Source organism: Gambusia affinis, linkage group LG11 (genome assembly GCF_019740435.1).
Source record: "Gambusia affinis linkage group LG11, SWU_Gaff_1.0, whole genome shotgun sequence".
Lineage (NCBI taxonomy): Eukaryota > Metazoa > Chordata > Actinopteri > Cyprinodontiformes > Poeciliidae > Gambusia > Gambusia affinis.
This window is the reverse complement of record NC_057878.1, coordinates 4426583-4453300: the sequence shown is the minus strand read 5'-3', so window position 1 is coordinate 4453300 and position 26718 is coordinate 4426583. Positions and strand designations below refer to the sequence as shown.

At 38.1% G+C, this 26718-nt stretch overlaps 3 protein-coding genes and 1 long non-coding RNA gene across 11 annotated transcripts in view; 3 read left to right on the top strand and 1 right to left on the bottom strand.

Moving 5' to 3' along the window:
- The window catches only part of LOC122839814 (interferon-induced protein 44-like), an 89233-nt gene that overhangs the window by 14458 nt on the left and 48057 nt on the right, over positions 1-26718 (top strand). For 5 of the 6 annotated variants that reach the window (XM_044131786.1, XM_044131787.1, XM_044131785.1 and 2 more), the window contains 4 exons: positions 3507-3659; positions 4232-4400; positions 4701-4801; positions 4885-5832. In XM_044131786.1, the coding sequence (XP_043987721.1) occupies positions 3507-3659; positions 4232-4400; positions 4701-4801; positions 4885-5127 (666 nt within the window). In that variant the 3' untranslated portion in view covers positions 5128-5832. Of the gene's footprint in view, positions 1-3506; positions 3660-4231; positions 4401-4700; positions 4802-4884; positions 5833-26718 lie in introns of those variants that run through there. The other variant, XM_044131789.1, reaches the window with a different exon arrangement.
- On the top strand, positions 5869-14266 carry LOC122839818 (interferon-induced protein 44-like). The gene is made up of 9 exons (XM_044131795.1): positions 5869-5910; positions 7559-7601; positions 8377-8391; positions 8579-8612; positions 10950-11151; positions 11797-11949; positions 12097-12265; positions 12840-12940; positions 13011-14266. The coding sequence occupies exons 2-9, from the start codon at positions 7577-7579 to the stop codon at positions 13170-13172; spliced, it is 861 nt and encodes a 286-aa protein (XP_043987730.1). The 5' UTR covers positions 5869-5910; positions 7559-7576; the 3' UTR covers positions 13173-14266.
- On the bottom strand, positions 14288-26248 carry LOC122839820. Of its 3 annotated transcripts, none has more exons than XR_006372114.1 (5): positions 26230-26248; positions 17380-17406; positions 17211-17278; positions 16871-17039; positions 14404-16144 (listed from the first exon to the last, which is right to left on the bottom strand). It is a non-coding gene; the product is annotated as an uncharacterized LOC122839820 (long non-coding RNA). The 3 variants fall into 3 exon arrangements; XR_006372115.1 differs by lacking the exon at positions 26230-26248 and adding an exon at positions 25597-25768; XR_006372113.1 differs by lacking the exon at positions 26230-26248 and having other exon boundaries at positions 14288-16144; positions 17380-17590.
- On the top strand, positions 22485-25060 carry LOC122839815. Its single transcript, XM_044131792.1, has 2 exons — positions 22485-24763; positions 25015-25060. Exon 1 carries the CDS (start codon positions 23540-23542, stop codon positions 24515-24517), a length of 978 nt encoding a protein of 325 aa, XP_043987727.1. The 5' UTR covers positions 22485-23539; the 3' UTR covers positions 24518-24763; positions 25015-25060.

The window sequence follows — 26718 nt, the reverse complement described above, 5'->3', positions numbered from 1 at the left end:
ATTTATTTCTGAACCTATTGATGAACAATAGTCTCTCCATGTTTTCTTTTTTGCATCCTTTATGGTTTTCCGAGCCTTTGCTCTTTTCCTTTTATAATCAATAAGGTTTTCGATTGTTAAATTTTTCTGTAATATTTTAAAAGCTTTATTACGATCTTTAATTGTTTTACTACATTCATTATTCCACCAAGGAACTACTTTCTTCTGACCTTTCACTTTTATTTTTGGAATGCTATAATTTGCAGCATTTAAAATATGTTCTACTATTTGATTTGTACATTCTTCAATATTACCTTTTAATGTTACTATATGACTTGTTTCTTCACATTTTGTTTTAAATTTAAACCAATCAGCTTTATTAAAGCACCATCTTATTAATGTTAACTCTTCTTGTCTATTTATATTATCATTAATTATTGTACTCACTGGAAAGTGATCACTCCCTAGTGTAGACTCCCATTTAACATCCCATTCACATGCACTAACTAGACAGTTAGATATTAATGTAATATCTAGACATGAAACTGTATTTTTATGTATATTTACTCTTGTACCTTTTCCATTATTAAGACAAACTAATGACCTTTCATCCATTAATTCTTCCACTATTTTACCATTATGATCTGTCTTCTTGCTACCCCATAGACTGTTGTGAGCATTAAAGTCTCCACACCAAACTTCTCTTCTATGAATTTTCCCTATTTCCTTAAACATTTCACTATCAAGATTTTTACATGGATTATAATAATTTATGATTTTAATATTTCCGTGTTTCTTTAAATTAAATATTTCTATATTAATACATTCTAATTGTTTATTTAATGAGTCTTTCTTATAAGCTATTCCTTCCTTAATTAAGGTGGCACATCCTCCACCACTACCATTACTTCTATCCTGTCTTTCTATGTTATATCCAGGAATTTTAAAATCTAAGTTTGAATTTAACCATGTTTCTTGTATACATATTACATCTGGTATTATTTCTAAATCATAAATATACTTTTTAAATTCTTGTCCATTAGCTATTAAACTTCTGGCATTCCATTGAAGAATATGAAGAACCATTAGAAAAGCTTGTATCCTAATCCTGACCATTTTCTGTTATTTCAGTGGCACTCAAAATGGTATGAATCTGATCTGCTTGAATTTCTTTCATATCTAGGAACCTCCCTGCTGCTGTTACTATTGCTTTTATTTTATCACTTTTCTTCTTCATTTGGACTGTAACATTAATAATATGACATATAAATGCTACAAAGTTTTCTTTTTTCACCATCATTGTATTTTCCTCTATTTTACATTTATGTGAACATATATTATTCGTATTTGTTGTTGGCATTAGTATTTGTCTCTGATCATTCTGTCCTTGATTTGTGTTCGAGAAGTGTAACTTTGGTCTGTTTCTCCCAGCCTTATTCCTCTTGTACTATCTTTCTTTACTCTTTTTAATGCTTCTGCATAAGAAACTCTTTCTGTTATCTTAATTTTCTGGGCTTCTCTAGCTTCCCTTTGAACTATACATCCACCATAGGCTGCACTGTGATCACCTCCACAGTTACAGCATTTAATTTTAGCGTCTTTGTCACATTTTCCAAATTCATGTGGACCTCCACATCTTGCACATCTAATTTTTCCCTTACATTCTTTTGCAATGTGTCCCATTCTTTGACAGGTAAAACATCTGAGCGGTTTGGGATGTACTCTCTAACTTTATAGTTCATGAATCCTAGCTGAATGTTTTCTGGCATGTTGTTTTCAAACTGTAATATCACAGCCATAGTATCTTTGAGTTCCCCATCTCTTCTACTTTTAATCCTGATGGCATTTGTTATTTTCCTCCTTTGATTTCATTCTTCACCTCCTCCATTGTCATTTCAAGTGGGACTCCTGAAATTACTCCTCTCAACCTTGCCATATAACCTGGTATATATGATTTAATTCTTTCTCCCATCAGAGTTTTCATTTTGATTATATTCTGTTGTTGTGCCTCACTGATAGCTTGTATTATCACTTTTCTGTTGTTCATGATTCTAGCCGTTTTGATTTTTCCTATCTCTACCTCTATTGCTTTGGTTATCTTTATCGGATGAATATAACCCCTTTCTTGCTGAAATTCCACCACAACTTTGTATTCTACTTCTGTATTACTATTATCTTGTTCTCGCGAACTCACTCTTTGGTTTATTTTTGTCCTTTTACTGCCTTCCGCTCCTGGCTCACTTTCATCCGACCAACTTCTTGCTCTTTCATGTCTCTTTCTGATTGTTCTTTTCATTTTTGCTGACCTCGCTATCATCCACTCCATTTCATTTCCACTATTTCCTCCTGATGTAGAAGCCATGCTACTACAGTCAATGTACAGCTTATGTGATCCACCAAATCAGCTCCTACCGCCTTCTTTGTTTGTTGTGTTCAAATGTCCGCCTTCCGGGTTCCTGGCAAGGAAGCAGAGACTGAGTGGTGTTTAAGTAGGGCGGGGACCAGGTGGAACAGGAAAGCAATCAGTCCTGGCAGGTGAACAGAATGAATGATTAGGCTCAGCATGGACAGACAGAACATGAATCATGACAGTTTCTGTGTGTCTCTCTGTCTCTGTCTCTTTCTCTCTCTCTCTCTCTCTCTCTTTATATATATATATATATATATATATATATATATATATATATATATATATATATATATATATATATATATATATATATATATATATATATATATATATATTGCTATATATATATATTAGCAACAGTAGCGGACGCATCAGACCTACCTGCATGAAATTTTCGTATTTTTAAGGTTGTTACAAAAATCACAACAGAAATGGCTTAGCAGTGCCCCCGACAGCTTTCAAAATAAACCTCCGCATTGGCCTTACTATATCATTAAAATTTATACACTTGCACAACTCCACAAAACCTTCAGAAAACTCTCTGTCACCCATGTTCTACACCAAACAGGAAGTTGGACATCATGGATTAAGTTCCAATTTTGACCCCGTTTGGACCGTTAACAGACTCCACATTTGATCAAACTCCTGCTGGGATTTTGATCAGTCTGTTTCAAACTTGATGAGTTTGTTCATATGGCATGTGAAAGTAAAAGTTACCAAAACTGGGACTTTTTTGAACATGCTGAAGGGGCATTGCTAGGCCTCAAAATTTGACATCTCACCATCAAACAAAAAACAACAACAGGCAGTATAATGTTTTACTTTGAACTGTCCCTATATGACAGATCGTTTAGTGACAGAAGACATTCTGGTGGGAGTTGGTAGGTTTTGGTGGAGGATGTGGGCGTGGCCACATGGTGCCGTTGCCAAACCTTTGACTCTAAATTCCACAGATTGTAGCCAAGCTGCACCAAACTCCTTATCCAGACCCAACAGAAATCCATCACAGTATGTGGTGGGCGTGGCCCAAATCCTCCACAGCACCTGCTAGAATATTTTTAAAAGTCAGCATCAAACCATGCTTTGACCGATAATTATGAAACTCAATTTCTTTCAGTATCAAACCTATAAAATTAAGAAAGAAGGCAGAGGAGACAGTTATCCTTTTGTGTTCAATGACATCATGGGTCTGGAAGACGAAGATGGAAGAGGAGTCAGAACAGACGACATCATTCTGGCCTTGAAGGGTCACGTGAAGGATGGATATAAGGTACATGTAGTTGTATATTCGACTAATTCAAAGACAAAAAGGAGTCGGATGGAATATTCAGATGAACTTTAGTGAATAAAAAGGATGAATGAATCGTACATAACAATATACGACAGAGTGTAGGCATTCAGCTAACAGCTCTTTTCTCGGAAAAAACCCTCCTAAATTTTTTTTCTTCATCTAACCTCAAGTTCTTCTTCTTCTGCTAGTTCTAAAGCATCATGGGATATAGAGTCCATTCTGTTAAACATCCACCAACAGTTTATTTTGAACCAGAAACTATCAAATGCTAACTAGACTTATGAAATAACTGCAACTAAAATAGTTACTTATATCTCAAATAATAAGTCCTAATCAAATCCTGGTTAAACCCCAAACAAATTCTCAACACATGTAGTGTATCTTTTTCTGCAAATAATTTTCAGCCGTCACTTAAAAGGTCTGTTCTTATTGACTTCGATTCTAAAGCTTTTACACCCAGCTTTAGGATATCTAAGTCACATAAATATCTAAACAAAATTCTATACATTTTTAGGGGTATTTAACATTTAACACTGTTTTTTCTTACACAGTTCAGTCCTTTATCGTCACTTTCTCCTGGTGATTCTGGCTACAAACCTTCTCCGTCCATCAGTGACAGAGTCCATGTTCTGGTTTGTGTTTACTCTGCTAATGCACCACAAATGAAATCTTCTGTCCTAAAGAAAATGAAGGCAATCAGAGAAGCAGCCAGTGATCTGGGTAAGAAACAAAAATATAGACTCAGCTTGCATTCAGTAAAGTAATGCAACTGTAAACTTAAGAAAGCAAAATACTCAAATTTTACTTCAAAAATCCTAGGGGTTGCATGAAATAGGCAGAAAAACCATGTAGAAAAGACATTAAAGTAACATTTTACAGATTAGTCTTTTATACATGGTTTCATAATTTCCATTTCTAAATGTTAATTTTAAAAGAATTACTTGTATATACTTGTTAAAATGTGTTTATTGCTAATGCAATATCAAGATATAAGAAAAAGAAAACTCTCTGTATCCACAGGAATCCCTCAGCTGGCGATTCTCACCCACATTGATGCAGCCTGTGGGGAAACAGAGCAAAATCTGAGAAACGTCTACAAGAGCAAACATTTAAAGAAAAAGGTGAGACAGAAAGATTTATTCAAAACAGAAGAAAAAATTAACTGGCTCAAAATATATATATATTTTTTATTATTTAAATATAGATGGGTGACTTCAGCTCCAGCCTGGGGATCCCAATGAACTGCATCCTCCCACTGAAGAACTACAGCAGTGAAACTCATCTGGATCCAGATGTTGATGCTCTGATCCTGAATGCCCTGAAACTGATGATCGACTTCGGAGACGACTACACTGATACACTCTTGGGAAAATTTTATCATTATCAATATATTATCATGTGCTTTCTCATTGCCTTTTTATCTTATATGTACTATTTTCATGCTTAGTTACACCTCTTTACTATATGTATTCATTTACTCCATCCATCTATCCATCCATTTTCTTCTGCTTATCCGGGCTCGGGTCGTGGGTGTAGCAGCTTCAGAAGGGAGGCCCAGACTTCCCTCTCTCTCCCCAGACACTTCTTCCTGCTCCTCTGGAGGAATCCCAAGGCGTTCCCAGGCCAGCCGAAAGACATAGTCCCTCCATTTACTCATTTGGTTTATTTTGCTAAGAATTATTTTGCAATTATTGATGACATTGTAACATTTACGTATTTGTTGCTGTTAACCTATGTTTAGAGACATAGGATGGGTTAGATTTAGAACAATGGACCAATAAATAAGCTTGGAAGTGAGACTTGATGGTTTATGAAAAGATTCAAGTTTGTTGGTTGTTTCCTGTCATGAGGTGAAGACTGGCTGCAGAAGATAAGGATGCATTGCTTTGGGGGGGTTTCCAGAACTGAACGTACAGTATGTGTAAACGTGTGTGAAGAATAGTAATAGTGAGAACATCTCTGTGTTTGAAGGTCGATGACTTATTGTACCTCATTGTCTTGTCTTTGATCAAGCAAAGCCTCGAAATGAACATTCAAATCCATGGTATACAAATAAAAACAGATTTTTACTCAATGTACTGAATGTATTATGTAATCCTTTATGTCTTCCTATAGACCACATGATCTATTAAAACTGAAAGTGAAAATAAAATTCTTCAAAGTGCTTTGCAACTGATCTTTTGTTGCCATTGCATCGACTCTCCTTCCCTGAAGGACATACATTTTTCAGGTAGGTTCAGCAGATAAAAGACCTGCAGAAACCCATAAATCTACATGTTTGGGCATTTTTAGACAATTTTAGGTTTGTTCAGCAAACTGCAGTTCAATACCTTTGGTTGATTAGTTGGATTTTGGGTTTTGTTTTCTGTGTTTCTTAGTTGCTCTTTTATTTAGATCTGATTTGCTTCGTTTTACTTTGGTCCAGACCTTTCTTAGTTATTTTAGTTAATCACTATTCTGTTGTTTCTTATTTTGATTAGTTTAGCCTTGTATTGGTTTTACTATTGCTCAGTCTGTCCCAGTGTTTCCAGTCGTGTCTATTTCTTCTAGTTATTCTTAGTTACAGTAGTTTATTCGATTCTTGTGTTTATTTTCGTTTACTGTTAATTTATTTTCTAGTCCCCTGTGCGCCTTCCCTCACCCCGGGTCTTTCTCTCTTCCTGTCTCTCTTTCTCTCTCCATAGAGAGAGAAAGAGAGACTGTTCGTCAGTCTGAATGTCTCCTCACTCCCCCTCACATTTGCAATCAGTTTGTCAACCAGCCTACTTCTTCTTGTTTCAGCTTTCAAACCCCCAATAATTAAGCACCTCTCTACCAAACATTACTTGCTGGTTCCTCCAGTCATTTCCTTTTGCTTCTCACAGTGTCTCCTGGCCTGTTAGATTTATTTTGCATTTCATAATTTTTTCATTGAATCATCAAATTCAAATCCTGTCTTTGTCTCTCTGCGTTTGGGTCCTACAACTTCATCAATCGTCACAACATGAGACTAGGAACCAGCCAAGAACTTTCTAAGAACTATCAGGTTAAAACTGGACAATATTTCTAAAACTCTCCTTGGGGACGGCAGAGTGTTGCTGCTTTTGTCAAGGCTGCTTCACTCCTGTCATCTCTTGGACATATTTGAAGAGGTGAAGTGTAACAAACCCACTCCACCTCAACCACAACTCGCCTCATTTCAGGATCATCCACCGTAGTTCAAGACCACTCCTCATCGGTATCAGCCCCCCCACAGCTTTTCTGATTGGTCAGCCTGTCACCTCCATCTGTCCTCGTTATTTCTGTCACTGTCTTCATGATTCCCAGCTTGGTTCCCTGATCAGAACTTTAAAACCCACTATTCAGTTTTTCAGCACCAGTCTCCTTGTCTCCATTATCACCTCTCCCATAACCTTCAAGCCTGCTGCAGAACCAGCAGTGGGACCTGCCATGTCTCCCTTGCTATAAACCACTGTAGGAGCCAAGCTCCTCGTTTGGCACTGCTGCCCTGCAGGCATCAAACTCCTCCAGCCTCCAGATCCTCTTTATGGGTTTCTCCGGCTTCATGGCCTCCAAAGTCTCTGCTCCTTTGTTGCTGCCAGACTGCAGACTCTGGACTTTCATGATCTTAAGAACTATAGTCTTGTTTTTGTCCTTGCCCTTGGCCTCCTCTGCCCCCCACCCACCTGTTTGGGTTGTTTTTGTGTTTTGGACTCTTCAGCAGTCTGGTTTCTGCCCTGAAGGGGACAGCAATGACACAAAGTCTTACATCCATCCTGGATTAAATTATTTTATAGCTTTTGAAGCTATAAAATAATTATTTATCATTTGCAAAATACTAAAAACAAAACAATATGGAGAGAAAAACTAACGATTCATTCTCACACTTTCTCTCATAGTACATTTTTGACCCAGTCATGGGGGGTAACTCTTCATCATCTGGTAAGTAACACAAGGTTTAAGGTTTAAAGTTACTTAAAGTTTTAAATTATCTAACATAATTAAATTAAATTAAGCAATTGTTAAACCATTGTAAATCAATATTATAGAATATAACTCTAAACTGATGTGACAAGTAAACGTCTAAAAGTATAGTAATGGAAGCATTACTAAATTATCTTCAGGACAAGTTTGTTATTCAACTTGTGTCTTCTGCTGGGTTGATGGTGTGTTTTGATCCATTTCATTCCAGAATCTACAGAGTAAAGACAGGAAGGCTAACTTTACCCGAGTAGTTTATCATATTGCATTTGACTGGTGTAATTTTAGATAATGTCACACTGTGTCACTGTTGGCTGTAATTTAAAACACACACACCCACACGCCCACACATACACACACACGCACACACACACACACACACACACACACACACACAAAGTAGCATTTTAAATTAAAGTACTTCAGTGAAATTAAGCTACAGTTAAACCATTAGAAATAATCATAGAATATAATTCTAAACTAATGTGTTGAGTAATAGAATAAAGTCTGAAAGCTTAATGATGGAAGCATGATTGGAATTTGAATTACAAAATTATCTTCAGGGCAAGTTTTTTATGCAACTTATTGTGTCTGTTGTGTCATTTACCTACTCAAAATAAGTTCAGTAATTATTTCTTCTGTTTATTTTTACTCTCAAACAAAACATAGCCAATATTATAACAGTAATAGTTTTGATTTAAGTAATCTTAACCTTAATCTTAATCTGTTTTTTCAGGGTTGACTGCTCCACGTAAGTAGAACTGAAGTTACATCAAAACAAGTTTTTTGCTCCTTCATTAATTGTCAAATGAACTGCTGGAATATTTTACTAACTGTTAAACCCAAGTTATGTATCAAACACAAATTTAATAGCAAATTTTGCTTACGTTTTGCAAGGCTGATTATTTTAGATGTTGCTCTTTTTTATTCTATTGTAGTTTTAGCAACTCCATGGAGAGCAATATCCTGGGGGTGAGTAAATTTGTTTCTGTACATCTGCATGTCACTAGTGTGTTTGTTGCTTTTGCATCATCAGACAGCAAAACACCCAATTTATAATTCTATCAGGTTTGTTTAATGTTTTCTAGTTTGTTTGGAATAACATATGAGTAAGTTATTCTGAAGTTATTTTCAGGTTTTGTCAAAGAAAACAGATAAAACAATGTAAAAGAAGCAACAGCTGCACAGTATGCGACTCTCAACTATAGCAGAATTGCAGAAAGGTTCAGGAGAAGAGTTGATCAATGTAGGTTTTTTCCTTAAAAATACTGCAAAACACACACAAACACACACGCATGCAAAAACAAGGCAATCCCCATAACAACTTATGCTTTACAGAATCCGTAGTTATGGTTGGAAAAATAGAATACCATGTAAAGTCTTCCTATGCCTACAGCTGCGCAGACATCTTTCTTCTTTTATTTTCACAGATCTCAAACTGGGTTTTAATTAACTTAATTTTCATAGAGGGTATTGAAGTTTTCAAGCCTGACTTGCTCTGCTGAGGCGTAAAAGCTATGAAGACAATGGAGTCTCTTTATTTTGTCCTTTCTATTGTGCAACCCAAATACTTGCTACAAAATTGATTTAAAGGTGGAGTGATCTTTAAACCCTGAGTGATGCCTATAGATGAAGCACTATGCACTTGTTCTTTTTTTCCCCATCAGTTACTGTTTGTTTTTTTTTGGATAAGACTTTTTTTTTTTCAGACATTTTAATTTTGCTAATCTGCGACAGACTGGTGACCTGTCCAGGGTGAACCCGCCTCTCTCCCGGAATGTAGCTGGAGATTGACACCAACAACCCTCCTGACCATATTAGGGACAAGAGTGAACAGAAAATGGATGGATGGATGGATAATTTTGTTAATAATTTTTGGTTTTCTACAAGATGTTATATGATAAGCAGAAATACAGTTAAACCCAAAGGTTTGCATACATCAAATAAAAAGAACTTGCACATTCTTTTCTCACTGTCTGACATTAAATCAGACCAAACGTATCTTGTTTAAGGGTAGCTACAATTACTTATGTCCCTTTTTGCTAAATCCCAGAAAATATGGCTGTTTCTCATGAAGGAATGAATTCAAAGCTACTGGACTGCAGAAAACTCCTCGCATAACAAAGAATGATCAAACATGCTTGTCTCCAATTAAGTCTCTGGATGTTTTTATTCATTTTTTTTCTCCCCTCCAGGGGGTCTTTTGTGGGCTCTAGTGTCCCTTATATGACAGTAGGCTGACAGGAAAGGGGGGAAGAGATGCGACAAATGTCGCTGGGTCCAGGAATCGAACCTGCGACAACCAGGTCAAGGACTAAGGCCTCCAAACGTGGGTCACTCTATCCCTTACTCCACTACAGCATAGGTGGCGTAGGGGAATTTATGTGAATTTAAATTCCCCCGCGGTCCGTGGTCAGGTCTTGACCACGGACCGGTCAAGACCTGACTATTTCACTGCGTCCCGGGATGGAGGTGCAGGTGAATCGTCAGATAAGGCTTCTGCATGTTGGTGTGTAAGCTAGAAAAGTCTGTCAATTTATGAACAAAATATTTCAACATTACAGTTGAAATATTCTGTAAAAAACTTCTTCCTCCAGCTACCAACATATAATCTAAATTGTCTTATTTAACTGACCTCTTTCAGCCTCGAAACATGAACAAAAATCCAACCTTACTGTTAGTTGATCAGGCTCACTGAGTTTTGAAATAAGGAGGATTGTCCACAATAAAGGTTCAATGAGCAGAGACTTTACGGCTGTTCCAGCCATACAGCTGGAAAAGCCAGGAGTCAATTTAGGGAAAGGTCACTTCCAATGTGCTTCTGTGGTGCCCTGGACATGGTCAGGGTTTCCCAGGTCCCAACATGGCCTTTATGGACAAACGTGGATAAACAGCTACTGTTTAAAAGTTTAAAAGGATACACTTGGCAGGTTTTAAAAGTCCTTTCTCTATCCAACAGAGTAGGACAGGACAGTAATTATCCCACTTAGGCAGCTAAACATTAAAACATCAAAATCATGGACAAGATTATGCGTCATGTCAGAGATTTACAGGATGCTCACATCAATCCTCAAATACAGGACAACTCTGTATTTTAAAGAATATGTTTCTCACCTAGCTGTGATCATTATTGGAAATGTTTGAAATTGAAAAAGGAATAGTTTTTGGGTTTCTTTCTGAAAATGGCTCCTACATGATGCTAACAAAAAGTAAATGAAGTTTGTTCTGGCAGAATATTTTGTAAATTTTAAACTTACAAATATAAGTTTAAAATTTACATTTCTAGCTTTTATTTTCACATTTTAACAGAAACGAACGGGAACTTCTGCAGTACATGAAGAATTTTCAACCTCAGCATGAAGAAGTCAATGCGATCAGAGTTTTACTCTATGGCCCGAATGGTGCAGGAAAGTCCAGTTTTATCAACTCGGTCAACAGCGTCCTGCAAGGGAGGATGACCCATGATGCTCTGGCCAGCAACATAATGTCTGACCAAAGTTTCACCAGGAAGGTGAATATATCATTTTTTTTGTTTGGCCTTAAAGGCTCATTCACATTTTCAAATATTATGACGTTTTACTTGTGTCAGCGTTTTGTATCAGCTCAGTCTTCACATCCATCCATCCATCCATCCATCCATCCATCCATCCATCCATCCATCCATCCATCCATCCATCCATCCATCCATCCATCCATCCATCCATCCATCCATCCATCCATCCATCCATCCATCCATCCATCCATCCATCCATCCATCCATCCATCCATCCATCCATCCATCCATCCATCCATCCATCCATCCATCCATCCATCCATCCATTATCTTACATGCTTATTCCTGGTGGGGTCTTCAGCGATCAACTGGTGAGGGTGAATCGTCAGATAAGGCCCGGGGATTGGGAACCACTGATTTATAGTATAAAATGTGAGAAAAAAAAAATAGAGGGTTTTATTACACATTCACCTTCTATCCACCACGCACCTTTAGAGGTTGAAATCTACACCAAAGCTACTGGACTGCAGTAGCTTTGTTCAGATTTTTATTTTGTAAAGCAAATTTAAGTTTGAAAGTAAAATAGTTCATATATTTTGAAGAAGATTTTGCAAAAGATTTGTTTACTGCCTACATAAAAACCTAGCTCTTTTTTTCTTTCAGTATCAAACCTATAAAATCAAGAAAGTAGGAAGGGGAAACTTTTATCCGTTTGTGTTCAATGACATCATGGGTCTGGAGGACGGAGATGAAAGAGGAGTCAGAGCAGAAGACATCAAACTGGCCATGAAGGGTCACGTGAAGGATGGATATAAGGTACAAATATATACTTTTATAATAATTTTTAACAATATAAAGTTTGTTCTGTTTGGCTCAGAGTCTGAAACACTATCACTACCTTGCTTTATGTGAAACTATATTATCCACACAAATTTCTCATAATTGCATCATTTACTTCTGCAGTTTAATCCTTCATTTTCCATCTCTAATGATGATCCTCACTACAACTCCTCCCCGTCCATCAGTGACAGAGTTCATGTTCTGGTCTGCATTTATTCTGCTAATGTAGCAGACATGAGGTTATCAGTTTTACAGAAAATGAGAGAAGTCAGAGAAACAGCCAGTGATCTGGGTAAGAAACAAATCATACAATCACATTTTAGTCAGGGAAAGTTATACAGCTGTGTACACAAGTTTGTTGTATAATGTAGGAGGACAAAATTGAGTACATAAATTAAGGTTACATTTTTTTGATTTGCCTCTTTTTTTGTAATTTCTTATTTCTGGATTTTCAAAAATGGCTGTTATGGCATCTTAGAAGCATTGCAGGGTTTCCTCCAGTGTATTATAAACCTGGTGGGCCACCAGGCTTTACTTGTGCCTCTATCAGACTCTGCATTGCTTTTTTTAAAAAGTCTTTTTAAAATGTTTGCATTTTCTTAAGATTTTATAGTTGATGGTCAGGTATTAATCTCCACATTTTTCCAATAACACATAATTATCAAATAATATTTTCAAATATTCTGTCAACTTTAAACATCTTTTAACTCAAAAACACGGCGGGCCGCTGGATGAACGACTGCCCTACAGCCCAACCGCCAGGCTTAGCAAGTTTTCTGGGGGAAACCTTGCATTGCTATGATGTACTTGATATATTAATTTCTAATTACCTATAAATTTGCTAAAAAAACTCTCTGTATCCACAGGAATCCCTCAGCTGGCGATTCTCACCAACATCGATGCAGCCTGTGGCGAAACAGAAACCAATCTGAGAAACGTCTACAGGAGCAAACATTTACAGAGAAAGGTGAGCTGCAGAAACATGAGACCCTCCCTCACTGTATTAGACTCTAAATAAACAGATATTTTTTAAACAGATGAGAGACTTCAGCTGCAGTCTGGGGATCCCAATGAACTGTATCCTCCCAGTGAAGGGCTACAGTTATGAAATTGAACTGGATCCAGACGTCAACACTCTGATCCTGAGTGCTCTGAAACTGATCATTGATTTTGGAGACGACTACGCTGACACACTGTGAAGCTAAGATGTTTAAAGTAAACTTTTATTTTTCTTTAAGTTGGTTTAACTTAAAACACCAATCAGGTGTAAACACCATAGAAATGGCAAAAGACAACAAAAACACACTTTAGAACCTAATTAATTTCTCCTTACTTAAAAAATATATGCAAACCCATCAACTCAAAATTGTTTAGTGTTCATTAAATTCACTGAGTAACATTACATTTCAATTTTAGTGAGTTTAACTTAAGTTCACATAATAAATAAAAAGTTTTTTGTTTTACTTAAACGGCACCAAATGTTTTATTTTCTTTTTTTGCATCTGTAGATAAACGCATGATAACATAAATGTGCTATTGAAAAAAACATTTATTAACTCAAAACTATGTATATAAAAATATGTATATTTTATTCAATAGTTCTTGGCTCATGCTTTTTATTCATTTTCCTAATTAAACTTTGACAGAAACTATTTAAAACAGGGATATTTTGCTCACTTTTTTCATTCCGATTTTCATCAAGCAGATCCAGCTGGTCATGAAAATGAACATAAACTCTTTATGGTTCAAGTTCAAGTTTATTTGTATTTCAGCAGCAAAGCAGTTCAGCGTGATTCACCTCATAAAAACACAAAAATACAAACTCATAGAACACAGTCAACGACTGAAATGTTACATTTCGTCAAGTGCTATTATTTCACATCAGAATGTTGATTAATGTTTCATTGACATCAGTATTTTAAAGTCTATATTTTATTGTTTTATATGTATGATGTTAATATATGTATATTATTTTAAATGCCTATAATTACACTTTTTAGTAGTTCTCAAATATCTTGTTTAAAAGATGAAAATTAGCTTTCAACTGTAAGCACTATGAAAGTGGTCACAGTGTTTATAGGGTTTTCAGGATTTTTTTTAATTTTTTTGTTCTTACTCATTAACTTACCCTACATTATAAGTTGTCACCTTGTTTTGCTCTCATGTGGTTTGCAATGTGTTTACAGTGTTACAACTATATTATTTTATCCCCCTGTGGTTTCAGTTTCTCAATGTTAATGAGTCTGGAGAAAGGATGATGCAATCAATAAAGCCTCTTATTTTGACCTTTGCCTCTGAGAGTTTTGGTCAACTTTATTAAAGATCCTTACAGTTTTCTTGTTTACTTGAAAAGACATGGCTCAGAGGAAACACAACAGCAAAAAAAATAAAAATAAAAGTTTATTCATTTCTTTTATTTTTTTATTAATTTATTTCTAATTTTGACAATGAACCGAACTTCCGAAATGTGAGAGTGACATGATCAAGTCATATGCATAATATAGAAATTGGAAAGTCAGCTTTTATTTACAGCTTTTATGCAAATAAATGAAGCACAAAATCAGTCAAATCAATCAATAAAATCAGCCAATTAAAAATGTCCAAAATATGTCACAAATAATCCACAATATCAAAAGATAAAAAAATACAGCTGTTGAACAGCTACAGGAGATATTTAACGTTCATGACAAAGATTCTTCCATATTACAGGTACTTACTTTACTGTAAATATTTTAGTACTTGCAGCATTTACACTAAAACTGTGGAGTTTTAGTGTAAGTGCCTTACAAGTTTAATGAGTTCAAACTTTGTAGAAATATTTTAGTGTCTTGTGGCCAATCAGCCAAAGACCAAAGGAAGTAAAGATTTCTGAATGGGTTTAAGCAGAAAACATTTGAAGAGCACCGGCTTTAAGATCAGCAGCAATTTGAACTATTTCTAAATGATGCTGAGATGATTAATCTACACTAATACAAAGAAAAGAATTACAACAGTCAATGTGATAAAAACATGAATAGCAAATGACATAAAAAGAGAGATAAGGCTTAGCTTTAGCCAAAGGTCAAAGTTGAAAAAAGATGGAGGCAATGACATCATTATCTTGAGTATTATGCTTCATACAGAAAGGACAGAGGCAACATGTACAAAATAAACAACTATGGTTCTGACATGAACCTCAGAAATGAATAAAAGCAGAAAAACAGGAATGATTCTCTAACGTGACAGAGAAGCTTAAAGATATTTTAATTATTAGTTATTTTACAAGGTCTTCAGTCCTGAAAACTGAATTTCATGTCATTTAAACACAAAGTGACAAGAGAGAACTTTTATTCTTAAATACATAAATTCATATTTGATCAATTAAAATGTTATTGAAAAGTTAATCTAAACGAAACACATTATGTAGATTAATTACTCACAGAATGTTTCCCATCTTTCTATTATTTTTTATTTTCAGCTAATGTAAAAGATGACACATAGCATTAGAGCAGTTAAATCAGATCAAAAAGATTTAAAAAATGTTGCAGGAAATTGTGGTAAATGAAAAAAAATTTCCTTTCAGAATGTACTTTTATTCTGACAAGCCTTATCAGAACACATGATTTATTAAATATGATTATACATTCTTGTATATAGCTTTCTGCTGATTTTTTGTTTACCTAGTACTTGTAAAATACATTTTAATACAAATCAAAAACAACATGATTCATGTCAGGTGTTGAACTTAATAATCCTCATGTTTTATACATATAATATTTTTTTAAATAATTCTGTCATTTTGTTTCCAAGAAGAAATTATCTTTTTGAATTTTAACAAGTCAATATGTGGCTACTTAATAGTAACTCAGTGCAGGAATACTTTCTTCTTCCTTTTGCATGTCATCTAGTTCAATTGATTTTTCAAATTTTTCCTTCTAATTTGGTTCCCTCTTTCTTATTTTTCTATTTTTTGCTGATCTTCTTTACTTTGTCTTCTTTTTTAAAAATTTAACAATTTGATCCACAGCCTTATCATTTTGTGAACATTTCAACAACCCCGGCACAGATTCATGAAAGAGAACGTGAACATCCAAGTCAACATTATTAATGTTTTCAGACCAATTTGTCCCAGCAGTTGAGTAATCAGGATCTCTGGTGTGATGCATCAAAACCAAAATGATACGCTGATCACCTGTTGAACCAAAAAAAGAAAAAGAGAAGCTCAAAGTTTGACCTCCATATCATTACAACAGACATTTTTTAATTCAAAATGTGTCCTTAATTTTCCAATCTCAAAAATCTGAAAATTCAGTACCAAGAACACTTTTCTCACATACAAGTTATGAAAACATCCAGAACTTTATTCAGGTTTTTAATGAGTTGATCTAAAATGTTGGACCAGCTCATCAAAACTGAACTTGATCAAACCGATTCTACAAGGTTTTGATTGATTAACTTGAAATTTGGTGAGTTTTGTCATAAGGCATCTAATGAGAAACATTGATGCATGTTGAAACAGCCAGACCACACTTCAAAATATGACTTCTCTTTGACAAAAATGAAATTATCATATCACCTACAAAGAGATATAAAACATATTGTGATTGGTCCTCAATGGGTCCTATCACAACTCAGTGATCAAAAGCTGACGTCACTTAAGCTCTGAGAACAAGATCAGAGTGTGGCCTAATTCATTCATAGTGTTAAAGCAAGAAAACAAACAATACCAGGAGATGCTGAGGCCTAGGATTATGAAATTAACAACCAATATGCAAAGTCTCAAGACATACAGAAAAGAAAAACATGTTGTACTACAACTTAGTATAGATACATGGCAACAAAGTTTGGTAAGATATTCCTGATTATTTTTTATTACAACATTTTCTTTTACATCTGAGCATGATTTATATTTTCATACTTTTCACTTGCTCCAATGCTGCTTCCACATCTGAGCCAACACGAGACGTGATGGGACAAAAAACCATGAGGTGGCGTATCTTCTTTTTGCAGATTTTTCTCTTTAGCTTCTTCTTAACTTTATTCTTAAAAGCTTTATCTGCCCCAAAAGTTTGGCCTGTGGCAAAATCCTAAACACACAGTTAAACAACAAAGGGAAAATTACCATTTAAAATAACACCGACAACAAGTTTTCCATGAAAAAAGTTGCTGGTCTGCCTAGAAATCTGGTCTAAGACGAGATGTGATTGTGGAAAAAAGAATGATGTCGTGTCTCTGCTTGTTTACATCTATTACCTTACCTCCTTCTTCTTCTTGTTCTTCTTAGGTTTTGTTGATGATTCAACTGGATCTGTTTCGTTACTTTTTGCTGCACATTTTATGAAAAGAAAAAGAGCATAAAAAATGAATAGTTATGTAAGATCATACAATGTAAGTTTGGTGTTAAAATGAGTTGAGATGATCACTCACGTTGCTTATTCCCCATCTTGTGGTTTCCTAGTACAAATAAATACACATTAACCTGAGTGGATCCATCCATCCATCTTTCCATTTCAGTATTTTTAGAAGTACAGTGGCTGGCAAAAACATTCACATCCATTGAACTTTTTCATAATTTGCTACATTATAACCACAAACATAAAGATATTTGTTTGTTTATGAATATGTTTAATTGGAATTTAGTGTGGAAGACGAAGAGGTTTACAAAAATCGACATCTTGATAACTGCTGTTTCACTTTACTTCAGCAATCGATGGATTACAGTGAACCAAGCCTTTCAGTCCATGTTGGCCATGTCTCCAAACACTGAATTAACACTAACAGCTGCCTCGTTCAGATCGGCACTTCTATCTTCACAGTGAAGGACGGTTGTTTACATCGCACGGCAAGCTTCTTAGGGCCAAATTGGTGGAATACGTACGTCACGGGCAAACGTTAGCCAGTGGATAAAATTTAAAATCTCAATACAGTTCACACTTCCAGGAAGCAATTATTTCTTAATAGCTGAGAGCCCAGACCCTCTGGACAAACAAAGTTTAGTACAAAGTGCTGGCTTGTACCAGGCCACTTCTCCTCCAAACCTGCAAATACATACTTTTTAAAAAGGTTGCAATTATGGAAAAACTGTCTGTGCTGAATTATTGTGATGTCGGCTTCATACTGCCCCAAAGTGAAGCAGAATCTTCAGAGTTTGAATAAATAACAGTATAAATGGGTGTTATGTTTATTGTGTATAATATTGCTAGTGTTATTATTAGTTGAAATACGCCACCTTGTGGTCACTTTAAGTTATTGTTTGAATTAATAGTAGAAGGAGAATATGGACAGGAAGTGCTACATTGTTGCCCTTGGTTACCAGAATCGAACGGCCGCTCCACACTCCTCCTGGTTCTTTCTTGGTGTTTGTTAAAGCATTGTCTGTGAGTATTACTTGGTTAAAACATTGAGACACCTGTAATGTTACATGATATGATAGTATTGTGTAAAGTTGTATGTTTATAGCCCGTTATTATTACGCTAATGAGTCCGTTTTTATATGCTAATTTCTTGTTGCTAATCGCTAGCTAACATCCTCATTTCATTGAAAGTCAATGCCATGTTGGTCCTTTATTTTATTTATATCATTCTGTAAAGCCTAGATTGTAATACATTGCATTTCTGTATGTTACAGTTTCACAAATTGAACTACCACTGAAGTAAACTTCATTAACCAGTCATCGCTGTCCGGAGTTTCTTCATTGTTCAAGATTGTTTAACTGTTTGGATAGCTGGTGCAGTATCTAGCGAGGCCAATAACAGTGAAAAGACAGCACCACGGCAAGCAACAAAGCTACAGAACCTATCACGTGGAGCTCCAGTCAGCCCAAAGAGCCAAGTAAAGTGCATTCAGTCATCATAAGCCACAAAATGTCTGAAAACAAATCCCAAAAGTCTCAAAATAAGTCAGTACACTCTCTAAAGTCATCAAAGGCAAGTTCTACAGCTGGCATTGAGCTACTAAGAGCTAAAGCAAAGGCCGAAGCTGCTCAAGCAAGAGCTACATATGCAAAGAAAGAAATAGAAATCAAAGTGGAACAGGCACGTCTACAGGCAACCCTTGATGCACTTAGAGCAGAGCAAGAGCAAGAAGCTGCAGCTGCAGAAGCAAATTCATTGGAAGCAGGACTACTACAATTGGGCTTTGAAACACGCAGTGTAACATACGGGTCATGTCTTACAGAAAATAAAGCAACACGCACAGCCCAGTATGTTTTAGATCAAACAAATCGCACTGCAGCAGAGTCACCTGCCCCTATTCAAATTGAAATAAATAATCCAGAACTCCCGTTGCAACCCTTCGTTGTAAAGCAAGAAATGAACTACGCAGCTCCTGAAAGTGAAGTTTGTGAACCCCAGTCTGCCAGTTTCAAGCAGTTTGCTCCTCTTGCCCCAGTGTTACCCAAAATGAACCATGCACACAATAGCCATGTCGAGACCCAGCCAACTTATGATCTGGCCAAGTATCTAGCCCGCAGCCAGCTCATCACTACAGGCCTCACAAGCTTCGATGACCAACCCATGAACTACTGGGCATGGAAATCATCTTTCAAAACCGCTATAACAGGTTTGGACCTTTCTGCAGGAGAGGAACTAGATCTGCTTGTACGTTACCTCGGTAAGAACTCATCGAGACAAGTCAAACAAATGAAAGCTGTCAACATTAGATGTCCTGAAGCTGGATTAGCCATGGCTTGGGACAGGCTCGAAGAAGTCTATGGCTCTCCAGAAGCTATAGAACAAGCACTCTTTCAAAAGGTAGAGAGCTTCCCCAAAATCACCCTCAGAGAGCCTTTCAAACTCCGAGACTTAGCTGACCTAATGTTGGAGCTTGAAGCAGCTAAACTTGATGGATATTTACCAGGCTTGTCTTACTTGGACACATCCAGGGGAATTCAGCCAATAGTTGACAAGTTACCTTACAATCTGCAAGAGAAGTGGATGACATACGGCTCAAAGTATAAACGTGATCACGGCGTCAGTTTTCCGCCTTTCACTGTGTTTGCTAACTTCATTCGCACTGAGGCCAAAACGCGAACTGACCCAAGCTTCACCCTCCACAGCTCAAACCAGTTACCTGAGAGAAAACAAATGCCAGAAAGGTTTTCCAAAGTGCCCATATCTGTCCACAAAACTCAAGTACAAGACAAAACAGAAAATAAGGAAAAAATCACAAGTACAGTAAACCCCAACAAACAGTGTCCAATACACAACAAACCCCACCCGTTAAAACGCTGCAGAGGATTCAGAGAGAAACCTTTGGAAGAACGAAAACAGATAATCAAAAAGTTTAACATCTGTTTTCGCTGCTGCTCATCTACAGATCATCTCGCCAAGAACTGTACAACAGACATCACTTGCACGGAGTGTGACAGCAATAATCACATTTCTGCCCTCCATCCAGGTCCAGCACCGCAGGAATCTAAAACGCCGCCTCCCCCACAGCACGGCGGGGAGAGCAGCAAAGCGGATGTCCAAGAAGTCACCTCTCGGTGTACTGAGGTGTGCGGAGAAGGGGTGAGCGCCAGAGAATGTTCCAAAATCATACTCGTCAATGTGTATCCTGCTGGCCACAAAGAACAAACAAAGAGAATGTATGCAATCTTGGACGAACAGAGCAACCGTTCTCTTGCACGTTCACAGTTCTTCGAGTTGTTTCGGATCCAAGGAGCAAGTTATCCCTACACATTGAAGACGTGTGCAGGGCTCACAGGAGTTTCAGGAAGAAGAGCTGGTGGCTTCATGGTGGAGTCAATAAATGAACAGTTAAGCCTTCCTTTGCCAACACTCCTCGAATGTAATGACATTCCCAACAACCGCTCAGAAATACCTACCCCGCAAGCTGCATCCCACCACACTCATCTGCATCGGATCGCGGACAAGATTCCACCATTGGACTCTGATGCTGACATACTTCTACTGCTGGGCAGAGACGTATTGAGAGTTCATAAAGTCAGAGAGCAAGTAAACGGCCCAGGTGACTCCCCATTTGCTCAGAAACTGGATCTGGGATGGGTTGTGGTTGGTGACGTCTGCCTAGATGGTGTACACAGACCCACAGAAGTAAGCAGCTACAAGACTTTCGTTCTGGAGAACGGTCGTGCGAGTCATCTTCAACCATGTAACAGTCAGATAACTGTCAAAGAAACATTCACAGAAACACCTGAGCTCTCTCACAGCCTCAGAAGCTTCCAAGCGTCAGGATGTAATGTGGACAGGATTGGTCAACAAGTTTTCGCTCACACACCTGACGATCACAAATTTGCACCATCAGTTGAGGACATGCGGTTCCTCCAAATAATGGACTCTGAGTTCTACCAGGACAGTGACAACAGCTGGGTTGGTCCACTGCCCTTTCGGTCGCCACGACAACGTCTACCTAACAACAGACAGCTGGCTTACGATCGTCTCATGTCACTCAGGCGCTCTCTAGGAAAGCGGCCTGAAATGAAAACACATTTTCTGGAGTTCATGGAGAACATGCTCGCTAGAGGTCATGCAGAGGTCGCACCATCTCTAGCCCACAATCAGGAATGCTGGTACTTACCTTTGTTTGGGGTTTACCATCCCAAGAAACCCACAAAGATTAGAGTTGTGTTTGACTCAAGCGCCCCCTATGAAGGAGTCTCTCTCAACGACGTGCTACTCACAGGCCCTGACCTTAACAACAGTCTCGTCGGAGTGCTCATGAGGTTCAGAAAAGAACAAGTAGCCGTAACCGCGGACATTGAACACATGTTTCACTGTTTTGTTGTTAAAGAGAGCCACAGAGACTTTCTCCGCTTTTTGTGGTACAAAGATAACGACATGTCCTGCGAAATAATTGAGTACCGCATGCGCGTGCACATCTTCGGGAACAGTCCCTCCCCCTCTGTCGCTATATACGGCCTCAAAAAAGCGGCAACGACTGGTGAAGCAGAGTTCGGGACCGATGCACGCAGGTTCATAGAGCGAGATTTCTATGTCGACGATGCTCTCAAGTCATTCCCCACTGAGCAAGAAGCAGTTCATGTTCTAAAACAAGCACAACAGGCTCTCGCTTGTTCAAATCTCAGGCTACATAAAGTCACCTCAAACCGCCAAGCTGTTCTGGAAGCCTTTCCAGCAGAAGACAGAGCTAAAGATGTTGAAAACTTGGATCTGTGTGCACCAGATCTCCCTGTCCAGCGGAGTTTGGGACTGTTGTGGAATGTTGGCCTTGACACTTTCACATTCAAAGTCGACGAGGATCAAAAGCCCTTCACTCGTAGAGGCGTCCTCTCTACTGTCAATAGCCTCTACGACCCTCTCGGGTTCCTCGCCCCAATCACAATCCAAGGCAGGCAAATACTCAGAGAGCTAACCAGTTTGACGGACGACTGGGACGCACCTCTTCCCGACGATACAAAGGCAGAGTGGTGCAAGTGGAAGGACTCTCTCCAAGATCTGCAAAGTCTGCAAATACAGCGTCCTTACACCTCGCTCTCCACAACTAACGCCCAAAAAAGAGAACTCTTCATATTTGCTGATGCCTGTAAAGCCATTGCAGCCGCATATATCAAAGTCTCAACATCAGAAAGCACAGAAATTGGATTTGTGTTTGGAAAGACCAAGTTGGCTCCTCAATCAGGCCTCACGATTCCAAGACTCGAGCTATGTGCCGCAGTGCTCGCAGTTGAAGTAGCAGAGTTGATAGTAGCAGAAATGGACATTTCATTTGACAACATTGAGTACTATACGGACAGCAAAGTTGTGCTAGGATACATATACAACCAGACCCGAAGATTCTATGTGTACGTGCATAACCGAGTCCAACGCATACTCCAGTCGACACGCCCTCACCAATGGAAGTACGTTCCATCTGGGCTCAACCCAGCAGACTATGGGTCTCGTTCTGTGACAGCAGCCCAACTGAGCAACACAACATGGTTGGAAGGACCGGCCTTCCTCCTCAAGCCTTCACTACAGGTACCTCCTTTTGAAAATTACGACCTTGTTGATCCTGCTGCTGACATAGAGGTACGCCCCTTGGTGACAACAAACCTGACTCGCGTCACAAAACCAGCAATCGCTCCAACATGTTTTGAAAGGTTCTCAAACTACAGCGCTCTCATCAGAGCAATAGCCCAGTTGATTCATGTCGTTCGCTCATTCAATCACTCCAACCAAGCATCCAGCTGCCACGGCTGGCACCTTTGTCGACCTACAGAAGAAGAAATGGCAAAGGCAAAGATTTGTGTCATAAAGAATGTTCAAAGTGAGTACTACAAAGAAGAGCTAAAATGCATATCAGAAGGGACAAAGATTCCCCTCTCAAGCAGTCTTTGGAAGCTGCAACCCATATTGGACAATGATGGACTCTTAAGAGTTGGGGGCACATGCTGAACTGGGTATCGACACCACTCACCCTCTCATCATTCCAGCCAGACACCACTTGGGTACCCTCCTGATACGCCATTACCATGGATCTGTGAAACATCAGGGGAGGCATTTCACAGAAGGCGCGATAAGAGCTGCAGGATTCTGGCTGGTGGGAGCCAAACGAAGCATTAGCACTGCTCTTTTCAAGTGTGTCACATGCAGGAAGTTACGAGGAAAAGCTGAATGTCAACAGATGGGAAACTTGCCTCCTGAACGGATGAAGGTCGCACCCCCATTCACGTACGTGGGTGTGGATGTGTTTGGGCCGTGGGACGTTTTCACCCGTCGCACAAGAGGAGGTCAAGCCAATTCCAAAAGGTGGGCCGTCATGTTTTCCTGCATGTCTACGAGAGCAGTACATATCGAGTTAATCGAAACAATGAGCACTGACAGTTTCATAAACGCTCTGAGGCGGTTTTTTGCAATCAGAGGCCCGGCAAAACAAATCAGGTCTGATTGCGGCACAAATTTCATCGGCGCCTCTCACGAACTGAAAATGGTTGAGACGGATCTCTCCATCGAAGATGTCGAAGGCTACTTGAACAAACAAAACTGCTCATGGATCTTCAATCCTCCGCACGCATCACATATGGGTGGTGCTTGGGAGCGAATGATCGGGATTGCCAGGCGCATCCTCAACTCCATGTTCCAAGATTGTAAAAGGGCAATCTTGACCCACGAACTGTTGTCTACGTTTATGGCTGAAGTCTGTGCCATCATGAATACTCGTCCTCTTGTTCCTGTGTCTACCGATCCTGAGTCACCTCTTATCCTCACGCCGTCGATGCTGCTCACCATGAAAACAGGATGTGCGCCACCACCTCCTGGAAACTTTGAAAATGGGATACTTCTGAAAGAACAATGGAAAAGGGTTCAAAGTCTCGCTGATATCTTTTGGTCGAAATGGAGACGTGAGTATCTTCATACTCTGCAGTTGCGCCACAAATGGCAGGATAAGAAACAAAGCCTGAAGGAAGGAGACATCGTTCTGCTCAAGGACTCTCAGGCCAAAAGGAACGAGTGGCCCATGTCTATTATCTCCAAGACCATCCCAGGGAAGGACGGACTTGTCAGGAAAGTTGAAGTAACTACTTCTCATGCGGGAACTAAGAAGACTTTTTCGCGCCCTGTGACCGAAGTGGTTCTGCTTTTATCCTCCGAGCAATTGTGACTGTTAATTTGAATGTGGGATAGTATTCTCCCAGGCGGGGAGTGTTATGTTTATTGTGTATAATATTGCTAGTGTTATTATTAGTTGAAATACGCCACCTTGTGGTCACTTTAAGTTATTGTTTGAATTAATAGTAGAAGGAGAATATGGACAGGAAGTGCTACATTGTTGCCCTTGGTTACCAGAATCGAACGGCCGCTCCACACTCCTCCTGGTTCTTTCTTGGTGTTTGTTAAAGCATTGTCTGTGAGTATTACTTGGTTAAAACATTGAGACACCTGTAATGTTACATGATATGATAGTATTGTGTAAAGTTGTATGTTTATAGCCCGTTATTATTACGCTAATGAGTCCGTTTTTATATGCTAATTTCTTGTTGCTAATCGCTAGCTAACATCCTCATTTCATTGAAAGTCAATGCCATGTTGGTCCTTTATTTTATTTATATCATTCTGTAAAGCCTAGATTGTAATACATTGCATTTCTGTATGTTACAGTTTCACAAATTGAACTACCACTGAAGTAAACTTCATTAACCAGTCATCGCTGTCCGGAGTTTCTTCATTGTTCAAGATTGTTTAACTGTTTGGATAGCTGGTGCAGTATCTAGCGAGGCCAATAACAATGGGCATCACAGTTTAATTCCTGAGGGGTCGTAGCGGGTTGGGAAGGCGCAGCCAGTAGCATAAGTAGCCATTAAGCAGTGAATCCTTAAATGAGTTCAAAATAGGCAGAACTGGCCAGATGAAAACTCAATATCTGAGAATAATAATAACATTTCACAGACCTATCCTAGCTTATTCAAGAAAACATACTGGCGGACCCTTAATGAAATTTCTAATCATTTCAATTAACAAAAGTAATATTTAAATATTTATTTAGGATGAAAAAGATTTATTTCATAAATGCTTATAAAGTTTCAAAATTTTCACATGTGTAAATATAAATTTTGGTACATTTTAAGCAATAGAATTGCGGCACGTTTGGCTTTCCATAGAAAGAAAATAGTTGGTACAGGATGATAGGCGACTTATTATGTGACATTTTTACATTGAAACTCCAAATGCTTTGGGTCGAACCTTTCTTTGCTTTCTTTAGGGGTTCTACAGCAGTGACTTGATTCTGTTCACGGCCGATCACTTTCAGCCCAGATCCTGTGAGCTGCGGGGAGAACAAGCTGGTAGAAATGTTAAGTCAAAGTGGAGAGGAGAACGAACCGAAGGGTGGCAGCTGCTAAATCGTTTCCTTATGTTAAAATGATAGTAGGTTCCTGCCTCAGAACGTAGGGATCAACTAAGGCTTCATATTTTCTTCTTTCCTGATACAGTCAAAGTCATAAGTTATCTCTGCGGCCAAACGACGTCTGTGTTTAGGGAAGAGGGCGAGGATTGTTCTGAAACCACTAGAACAATTTGGAAAAATAAAAAGGGTCTTATGTGACTTCAATTTCAGGCCTACCTTTTTCCTTCTCCACCAGGTATGTGTTGGGAAAAAAAAAAACAAACAACAAAAAAAACTCCTTTACAGTTGTGATGTAGATGGTGGCAGTCATAGTTTAACCTTCCAGCTTATTTATATTCAAGGGAATGTCACAAGTTTGAAAACAAAATCAAATCTTCCTTGATCAGCTACATTTCTTATGTAAAATCATTTCTTTTTTTAATCACAAAAAGGCAACACAGCCAACAATGACAGTAAGAAACGACCCCTACCTTCACTGTCGGTGCTGCGGCAGCGGAAAATAAGACTGAAAGATGCAGCAGAATGATGAAGTAGAGAACACTTTCACTTTCACTTTAGTTCAGACCAGCAATGTATAAGACCTCCATATTAGACAAGCATGTCTCCTTATTAGACATGCTTAATAAGGAATATAATAAAAGCAGCCTGCTTTTATTTTATTTTACTTGTCTAATAAGGAGAGCCATTTCAGCCAAAGCTAAATAAATAAATAAATAAATAGGGAAATAAATAAATGAGTAATTGGCATCTTTATTTATTTATTCATTTATACATTTGTTTATCTATTCCTGCACTTTGTCACTTTTTTATTGGCAAAAAAGTGACAATGTTAAAGGACAAAAATGTGTATGTTCTTGCAATTTCATGCTTTTTAATGTCTGAGAGTCAATAAATTATGTTGAGGGGGAATAAAAAAAAGTTTTCTAACAAAATTTAAGCAGAGAAGCAAAAAGCAGCAG

What these genes read in the sequence shown, in the direction of transcription:
- LOC122839815 (XM_044131792.1), top strand. Translation starts at nt 23,540, where the DNA reads ATGGGAAACTTGCCTCCTGAACGGATGAAGGTCGCACCCCCATTCACG.
- LOC122839818 (XM_044131795.1), top strand. Translation starts at nt 7,577, where the DNA reads ATGGGGGGTAACTCTTCATCATCTG. An exon ending in ACCAAAGTTTCACCAGGAAG is followed by an intron (nt 11,152 to 11,796) that starts GTGAATATATCA and finishes TTTTTCTTTCAG; the next exon opens with TATCAAACCTATAAAATCAA. An exon ending in ACGTGAAGGATGGATATAAG is followed by an intron (nt 11,950 to 12,096) that starts GTACAAATATAT and finishes TTACTTCTGCAG; the next exon opens with TTTAATCCTTCATTTTCCAT.